This window comes from Corylus avellana, chromosome ca9, assembly GCF_901000735.1.
Source record: "Corylus avellana chromosome ca9, CavTom2PMs-1.0".
Lineage (NCBI taxonomy): Eukaryota > Viridiplantae > Streptophyta > Magnoliopsida > Fagales > Betulaceae > Corylus > Corylus avellana.
This window is the reverse complement of record NC_081549.1, coordinates 2538936-2548123: the sequence shown is the minus strand read 5'-3', so window position 1 is coordinate 2548123 and position 9188 is coordinate 2538936. Positions and strand designations below refer to the sequence as shown.

General features: G+C 35.8%; 2 protein-coding genes across 2 annotated transcripts in view; both read left to right on the top strand.

Annotated features, from left to right (window-relative positions):
* Positions 1 to 3205: 3205 nt before the first annotated feature.
* LOC132191698 (uncharacterized) lies at positions 3206 to 5072 on the top strand. The gene is made up of 3 exons (XM_059606789.1): positions 3206 to 3469; positions 3814 to 4239; positions 4899 to 5072. Exons 1-3 carry the CDS (start codon positions 3206 to 3208, stop codon positions 5070 to 5072), a joined length of 864 nt encoding a protein of 287 aa, XP_059462772.1.
* Positions 5073 to 6527: 1455 nt separating this feature from the next.
* LOC132191697 (uncharacterized) overlaps positions 6528 to 9188 on the top strand; it is an 8911-nt gene continuing 6250 nt past the window's right edge. The window contains exons 1-5 of the mRNA XM_059606788.1: positions 6528 to 7315; positions 7392 to 7735; positions 8022 to 8285; positions 8369 to 8574; positions 8660 to 9166. Coding sequence (XP_059462771.1) covers positions 6528 to 7315; positions 7392 to 7735; positions 8022 to 8285; positions 8369 to 8574; positions 8660 to 9166 — 2109 coding nt within the window. The remainder of the gene's footprint in view (positions 7316 to 7391; positions 7736 to 8021; positions 8286 to 8368; positions 8575 to 8659; positions 9167 to 9188) is intronic.

The following is a 9188-nucleotide window of genomic DNA, read 5'->3' as shown; positions in this document are numbered from 1 at the left end:
TTTGTCTTATTCTAAGGTAATATTTGTAGAAATTTGTAATATTTCCTTCATTTTCTTAGTTTTAATTTCTATAGGAAGAAGATAATGTTTTTCATGATTGATTTTGGATTGTTATTCACCTCACTACTTTTTGTTGTTATAGTGGTAAGGCTGAAAAGTGTACGTTTAAGCCATTTTGATTAAATTCCCTCACCAAAATAACCAAAAAATAGATTTGGTGAGGCTGCAAGAAGTGTTCTTATGTGGTCCTTTTTTTTATTTGCTATTTTTTTTTTTTAAAAAAAAAAGATGATATTTTTCTTCATAAAATTGGTCATTAGTATGAAGAAAAGACCATTTTTTTTTTACATAAAAAAAGACCACATAGGATGTTATTGCTTAAAAAAAAATGATATTTTTCTTCATAAAAATGGTCATTATTATGAAGAAAAATACAATTTTTTTATATATAAAAAAAAGGACCATATAGGATTTTTTGCTTAAGAAATTTATTTTTTATTTTTTATTTTTTAATTTTTTTTAAAATGACCGCATAAAAAAAAAAAATTGTACCAAAATTATGCCTTTATCATTTTTCTTGAAAATAATGGGAAATGATGAATTTGTGGGTAATGGTAGCATTCTCTTGTCCGAAGGAGTCATTCACAAGCAGGGTCTGTAGAAAACTCGAGCCCGTAAACCTGGAATGACTTTTATGGCTTGCCGGCCAAGCCATGGAGCTATACCTACAGTTTTTCTTCGGACTCCTACTACCTCTTTCCCAAATGTATATATATATATATTAGTTCGGCTCGGCTACCCCAAACCAAAGTATATTTAGGTTCTTAGGTTAGTAGGAGAGTAATAAATGATGGTTAAGAATATTAAAAAAAATATGTGTCTCTCAAATGTTAGAGGACACTTGAAATTTATTAAATTGGGTTGAAGAAAATTTCCTTTAAACCGTCCTTCCAAAGTCTATAAATAGAGCATTTATTTTATGAATTTCATAATTGAATTTTCTTGTAGTCAAATACACAATTTTGTAGAGAAACTTTGAAAATTAAATTTTAAAATTGTTGTATGTAGTTGGTGACTTTGTTGTATCAGGCAAATTGTTTATAACTTGACAACAAACTCTTTAGGATGTGGACAATTATCACATTAAAGATAGTGTTTAATGTTGGTAAACGCTCCTTTCAATTTTTCTCCACAAACATAATTAATAATCAAATCTTCGCCATTGGCCTCATCAAATATCATCCACTAAAGACAAATTCCAAGATGATTGCAAGAAAAGCATACGGGTGAAAAATTTTATACTATTCATACACGCCTTAAAATCACATTAATAATTTCATCGAGTATTGTTTCCGCTCAATTTTCCTTCGCAAACATAACAATCAAACCTTTGCCATTGCCCTCATCAATCATCCACTAAAAGGAAATTTTCAAGATGGTTGCAGGAAGAGAATACGGGTTGAAATTTTACAGTTCCATAGGATTCGATCGAAAATTTCAGGAGAATTACGTTGGTAGTCATGCATTCAAAATTTCAGTCAACCTACGAATAATAAGTCTATTCCTCGACTAGAATACTAGAAGCTATATATATATTTCAGGAGAATTACGTTGGTAGTCATGCATTCAAAATTTCACAGTCAACCTACGAATAATAAGCCTATACCTCGACTAGAATACTTGCAGTCCACAAGTACTGTTCCAGTCCACCCTATATATATATATATATATAGAGGGTGTGTTTGCTAATGGCCCTGGAACGGTACTGTTCCAGGGCCTCCCTCAATCCCTAAAAAAAAAAACTTTTCATTTTAAAATTAATCCTAACATCTCTACTTTTTATACCACATTAATCATTTTTATTATTATTATTTAAATTAAAAAATCACTACAAAACAAATTTTTTACATTTTTTCATATAAAATATATTTTTTCACTTTTCCCTACAAAACATTTTCACTAAAACCATTCAAACAATTATTCCCAAAAAAAGTCTACAGTACTGGCCCTGGAACAGTACCGTTCCAGGGCCCTTGACAAACAGGGCCATATAGACCAAGTGTTGTGAATGAATGAGTTGAAATAGAGGCCGGGAATGATAAAGACACAACTTTTTGACACAATTCTTATTTTTTTATTTTTTTAAAAACAAAAAAATAATAATTTAAAAAAAATCTAAAACAATAACATCTTATGTGGTCCTTTTTTTATTTGGTATTTTTTTTAAAAAAAAATGATTTTTTTTTTCTTCATAAAATTGGTCATTATTATGAAGAAAAAGACCATATATATATATATATATAGGACCACATAGGATGTTATTGCTTGAAAAAAAGAAGATAACTTTCTTTATAAAAATGGTCATTATTATGACAAAAAGACCATTTTTTTTTTATATAAAAAAATACGAAATAAAAAAAGGACCACATAAGATGTTATTGCTTAAGAAATTTCTTTTTATTTTTTATTATTTTTTTTTAAATTGACTAAATAAAAAAAAAAAATCTACCAAAGTTGTGCCATTATTATTTTTCTTGAAAATAATGGTAAATGATGAATGAGTGGTTAACGGTAGAATTCTCTTGTCCGAAGGAGTCATTCACATGCAGGGTCTGTAGAAAACTCGAGCCCGTCGACCTGGAATGACTTATATGGCTTGCCGGTCAAGCCATGGAGCTATACTTACAGTTTTTCTTCGGACTCCTACTACCTCTTTCCCAAATGTGTATATATATATATATATAAGAGGGCCATCGAGTGATATATATATATGTATATATATTCTCTAAGTGCCAAAACTGCAGTCTCCATCGATCCGTGCCTAGATACGTGCGCAACTGAGCAAAAATAAAAAAAAGGAGAAAATTTGACATTAGTACTTGCGGTCTTAATTAAGTTACTATAGATTCTAGGAAGATCTTCTCGCAGCCAAATATTTATCAGCAGCTACAAAATTGAAGTAATAGGAAAAAATCATGCAGCCCACGTATGTTGACTTGAGAAATTCAAAGTCTCGGGAGATAGGCATTATAAATGCACTCTTTGTGGGCATGCAAGGAAGTGAGAACACCGTGATCAGTGATCACCATTTCTTTTTCTCTTGCCCCTCCTCCCTCGGAGCAAATTAATACGGCGCCATCTGTGACACGTGTGCAACATTCCTTGGTCCCTGAAAATCTTTGAGCTGGGATTTCAAACAAAGATCATGAAGAAACAGGCAGAATTCATGGGAAGGGTTGGTGAAGGAGAAGGAGGAGGTTACGATGCTGTTGTCGTGGGGTCTGGATATGGTGGTTCTGTTGCTGCATGTCGCATGTCAATGGCCGGAATAAAGGTATGTTTGGTTGAGAAAGGCCGGAGATGGGAAGCTCAGGATTTTCCAACTGACACCTTCAAGATCATGTCCGCTGTGAGAATGGAGAAACAGAACTTGGGTGTCGGCTTTGGTCCAAAAGATGCTTTATTCCAGGTTACTTTCCCTTAATTTATTTTCCTATGTTTGGAAATCAAACATAAACATGAAGAAGAGAAGGTTGCTGTACCATAACGTTTTAGTGTTTAGATATTTGTGTTAAAAGTATTGATTAAATTTATCTCTTTCAATCAACTTTTGAGATAACTGGTGATTTAATATGTATCAGAGCCGAAGGTCCACAAATTGAACTTGACTCGTACATAACCTTCTATATGTTTATTGAAATGAACAACTCATGAAGAAAAATATAATGAATCCGCTGTCTAATCACCAAAAACACATGAAAACCCGATTAAAACATGCTTATATATACATGAATTTGTTTGATGAAAATATAGGTACACGAACAAAATGATTCTCTAGCAGTAGTGGCATGTGGGCTTGGAGGAGGTTCACTTGTGAATGCAGGAGTGATGATGCCAACCCCAGTTCGAGCCAGAAGGAATCCCAAGTGGCCAAAGGAATGGGAAAGGGATTGGGAAAATTGTGAAGCTTCTGCTGCAAGCATGCTGAGAATACAAAGTGTTCCTGTCAAGTTTCCTGTCACCAAAGTCGTGGGAGAAATATTAGGTGATGGACAGATTGAAAACAGTTTTGAGACTCCATTGCAGCTAAGCATGAATTTTGGTCTTGAAGAGCCTGCATCCAACTCAATGGAGCCTCAAAGAGTTGGTAGCTGCTTAGCCTGTGGAAACTGTCTTGCTGGGTGTCCTTATAATGCCAAAAGTTCTACTGACAAAAACTATATACATTCGGCAATCCAGGCATATTTTCTATGATCATTTACTGCCAAACTATATATCATGTTCATTTTCCTAGGCCAGGAAAGTTTCTAGGAATAATAATGCCATATTTAAGGCATGTTGAGGTTTATTCTTAAGTCAAATCATTTCTTAGTTTATGATAAAGTAGCTTTTGACTTTTCACACTGCACAAACCAAGTGCAAATATTGAAAAATCAAATAAATAACAATAAAATCACATTTCTTTTCACACTGCACAGGTGTGTGAAAAGAAATGCAATAACAAAGACTTCTTGTATTTTCTTTCCCTACCCATTGTAGTAAAATGGCTAATTAAGAGAGAAAATATTTCTCTTTCACACTGCACAAGTTTTATGTGGAAAATATTTCTCTCTCTCTGTTACTACTTATGAAATAAGTTTCTCTCAAGGGCAGACCTAGCACAAGGCCCGGGAGCTTGAGTCCCCAAAAAATTTTAAAACATCAATTAAAAAATATATTTTTTATGAGGTAGTCCCTGAAAGATTAATTTCTTTCCTCTCAATTAATTTTTAAAAACAGTCTCATCCCCCCTCACTCAAAGTTCTGGTTCTGCCACTGACCCCGGATTGCATATGTCCAACAGTTTCTTATTCATATTTGGATCTTAGTTTTTCTGTGGAAATTTTTTTGTGATGCAGGCAGGATGTCATGTTAAAACAGAGTGTGAGGTTCAGTATGTGATTAAAAATCCATATGAAATTTGCCGAGAAGAAGGCAAAATTGAGAGAAAGAGAAGAAGATGGCGTGTTTACTTGAATGAGATTGACTGCATAACTGCTGATTATGTAGTCCTCTCAGGTACCTTTTTATAAATTTTGTTTTAAAAAAGAAAAAGAAAAACAGTTTAACAAGTTGGAAACATCTTTCTTTGTTTTCCTATAGGGGGAGTTTTAGGGACAAGTGAGATACTTTTCCGGTCACAAATGAGAGGATTGAAACTTTCAGATGCACTTGGATCTGGATTCAGCTGTAATGGGAATAATGTGGCTTATCTTGCTGGAAGCCAAGCACCCTTGAGTGCTTACGGATTAAAGGGAAAGCAACTCTCAAAGATACCATTTCAAGAAAGGCCAGGGCCATCCATCTCTTCATCTTATACATCTTCATTGGGATTCACAATCCAGGTCTCCAAACTTCTCTCCATCTAAAATTGTGGAACTAGTTCAAATTGTTCAATTTTGCTCTTATATCTATAGGTCTTTGAACTTGAAGTTTTGGGTTAAATACTATTAATATTCTCGTGAAAGTTGAACCATTTTTTTGGATTGGGCCTCTGATATTTAAAAAGTGTCAATTGACTCTTCTAAGTTTCAACCGTTGGTAAGTTTGCGCTTCCGTTAACCTTTTTTATTTTTCCTGGTGAAAAGTCAATTACATACATTGCAAGTGTACATTGCAAGTGACTTTTTTATCCCTTGAATTGTCCAAAATGCCCCTACGATGGTCAAGTGTAGGTGGCCGCAGAGGTGATCGAGCCACCCCCATTTGGCTAGAATAGGGGTGGTTGAACCAATCTCATTTGGCAGAAATGGGGTTGGTTTAGCCACCTTCAAATGGCCAAATGGGCTGGGCGAAACCACTCATAAAGTGTTTAAGGTAGCGAATTATCCTCATAGCTATACGTTTCGAACTAATGGGGGGTGGCTCCCTCAGCCAAATGGGAGTGGCTTCGAACACCCCCAAAGGGCCCACAGAGTAGCTTCTGTAACTCTTTTTATTTTTCTTTTTTCCAAAATTTTGTATTTTACTTACTTTTTTTTTTTTTTTTGGTAGTTTTTATTTTTCGTAGTACTTGACCCCTCTTATGGGCATTTTGGAGACTACATCCATGTACAATGCACATGAGTCATTTTCTGTCACAACAAATTTAACGGAAGGGCAAATTTGTCAATGATTGAAATTTTAAAATGTCGATTGCTACTTTTTAAATATTGGAAGCCAGATATAAAAAGTGGTACAACTTAAGGGAGGTTAAATGTATTTTCACCTGAAATTTTCTATAAACATAGTCTTAAAAGTATCCAAACATGCCTGCATACATAGATATACATTTGAACATATAAGGATAAAAACTCTGTATCATTAAGGATTCGCCCAACATTTACCCTTTTTTTCTGTTGTTATATCAGAGTGGTGTACTTCCAACAGCTTATCCTTACCTGCTGTTCAAAGGGATCGCAACTTATGGTTGGCCAGCTGGATCCTGGTTCTTTCATGGGATAATTGACAAGATAAAACACATGACAGGTTTTAAAGCAAACCAAGCCATGGTTCTTAATGCAATGGGATATGATGAGAGTGATGGGAAAATTACATTTGATAAGGACAAGAATAGAATCTGCTTTAGTCCACCTCACGATCCTTTACTCCCAAGGAAAATCAATGCCTTTCAGAAACTCACTAAGAAATTAGGAGGGATACTTTTCATGTCAAGGTACCGAAGCACATCAGTTCATCTTTTAGGTGGTTGCAATGCATCATCTGACTTTTCATGTGGTGTTTGTAACCCAAGTGGTCAGGTTTTTGACCCAGAAGGTCCAGCCACTGTACACGCTGGCCTCTATGTCTGTGATGCTTCTTTAATCCCCTGCTCTGTTGGCATAAATCCATCTCTTACAATTGCAACTGTGGCTGAGTACGCAAGTAGGCACCTTGTGAGGGATGTTCTCACGTACAAGAGCAATGAGGGTATTGAAATTCCTGTTAAAGCTGTTGATCAAAATCCACATTCCATCTCTGATAAGAATATAGAGAGTGATTGGAGATCAACGGTCACTTTTAATGAAACCATGGAGGGTTATGTAGGGGGTATGCCTTGCAAAGCCTATCTGAAAGTGAAGATGAACTCTCAAGATCAGAAGGGGAAATTGGGTGTCAAAGAATTTCATCCTCTTTTAAGAGGGAGAGTTGGTGGATATGTGGAATTTATAGCCATTGAGAAGGATAAATTACATATTATAGATGGGGAAATAAATTTGTGTAAAGTAGAATGCAGAACTCCTTACACACAGTATATGCATTATCAGCTTCTCCTTGCTGCTTCTTCTGGTTCAAGGTACTTATGATAACATTTCCTCATCAATATTTTCTTTTCTGATATTAGAGAACTAATGAAGTTCAAGTTCATGCAGATATATTCTTGAGGGGAGGAAGATAATGAATCCTTATCTCCTTGGATTATATGCTTGGAGGGAGACAACAACTCTGCATGTGACATTTAAAAAAGTTGTTGAGAACAATTCAAGGGAAGACACTGTGAATCTAAGAGGCGAGCTCTGTATCTCCATGGTACAGCTTTTGAAGAGCATCTTAAGCCTTGAAGGAAACGAGAGAGGGAGGTTCATACGTCATCTATTGCACACTTTCCTAAGAACCTATTTTTTACAGATACCACGAGGGAGTCACAAGGACTTCACCCTATCAGATTCATATGTTAAACCTTATCCAAGCAGCACCCTCCATGAAATAAAAACAGGTATCAGGAATCTAATTCCCTTGTTTAAGAGTATGTTAAGTCTATGCTATAATAATCATATCTTTCCAATGTGGGATTCAAACCTTTCTACGCTCACATGTGTATATTCAATAGTATGATTGCATTCAATGTAGTCTTTAGCTAGAGAGTCAATGCTTATAAACATCCAGAAACAGAAACTACATTGAGCTTATACGTACTTATGGATATTCATTTAAGATGTTTGTTCTTTCTATTTCCTTTTCCACTTGAGTTTCTAATCTATTGTCCTTTGTATATCATGCAGAAGATGGATTTTTTATCAGTTGCAGGCAATGGAAATGCACCCAAATTCCATCAAGGCTTGAAGGACCAAAACAACTAAATCCAGTTCTCCTTCTTAATGGTCATTCTGCTGAGAGTTACTGGTTGCCAACAGAACCAAATGACTTGGTCAGAACTTTACTGGAAGAAGGGCATGAAACATGGCTACTGCAACCAAGGTTGCACCCTTTGAATCCTTCAAAGGACTTCACAATTGAAGATATTGGAAGATTTGATGTCCCAGCTGGTAAAAGAAACCAAAATCATAAATATATAAGCCATTTTATCAATTGTTAGTTTTTCACTCACCCAATGCCTCTTCTTTTGCAGCAATAAATAAGATCCTTGAATTGCATGGGCAGCATACAACAATACATGTAGTTGCACATTGTGTTGGAGGCTTAGCCATACACATAGCTCTCATGGGGGGGCATGTCTCTGCAACCCATATAGCTTCCCTGTCTTGCACCAATTCTTCGATGTTCTTCAAGCTTAATGCTTCATCAATGTTCAAAATGTGGCTTCCTCTGGTCCCGGTAACCCCTCTTTCTCTAATTTAGAATAATTTCTCAAGATCTCTTTCTCCTTGAGCTCAAGAAGGTGTTTCAATTCAACGTGCAGCTTTCCATGGTTATCCTAGGCAAGAACAATATCCTGCCTCTGTTGGAAACATCAAAGTGCAGTTTCCGACATCGTCTCTTGAAATTTATTGCCTGTTTGATACCAAGGTATGAGAGATGCACCTGCAATGAGTGTGAGGTTTTTGCTGGTATATTTGGAAGCGCATTCTGGCATGGAAATGTAAGCCCCAGCATGCACTACTGGTTAAGCAAAGAGAGCACTTTGACAAGGCTTCCCATGGCAGCATTTCCGCACATCAGAAAAATATGCAAAGCCGGTTTCATTGTAGACAGCAATGGCAACAACAAATATTTGATCCATCATGAGAGAATGGCGCTCCCTACGCTTTATATTTCAGGAGGGCGGAGTCTCCTTGTGACTCCAAAGACTTCATTTCTTGCTAACAAGTATATGAAGTTACACCAGCCTGGCTTTAGACATGAGAGAGTTGTTGTGGAGGGTTTTGGGCATTCTGACCTTTTGATTGGAGAAGAGTCAGATAAGAAGGTTTTTCCTCACATTTTGTCTC

Bases quoted from the DNA above. Each gene is read 5' to 3' on its own strand.
- LOC132191698 (XM_059606789.1), top strand. From the start codon at position 3,206: ATGAAGAAACAGGCAGAATTCATGGGAAGGGTTGGTGAAGGAGAAGGA. The intron at 3,470-3,813 runs GTTACTTTCCCT...ATGAAAATATAG, and splicing joins CAAAAGATGCTTTATTCCAG to GTACACGAACAAAATGATTC. The intron at 4,240-4,898 runs GCATATTTTCTA...TTTGTGATGCAG, and splicing joins ATATACATTCGGCAATCCAG to GCAGGATGTCATGTTAAAAC.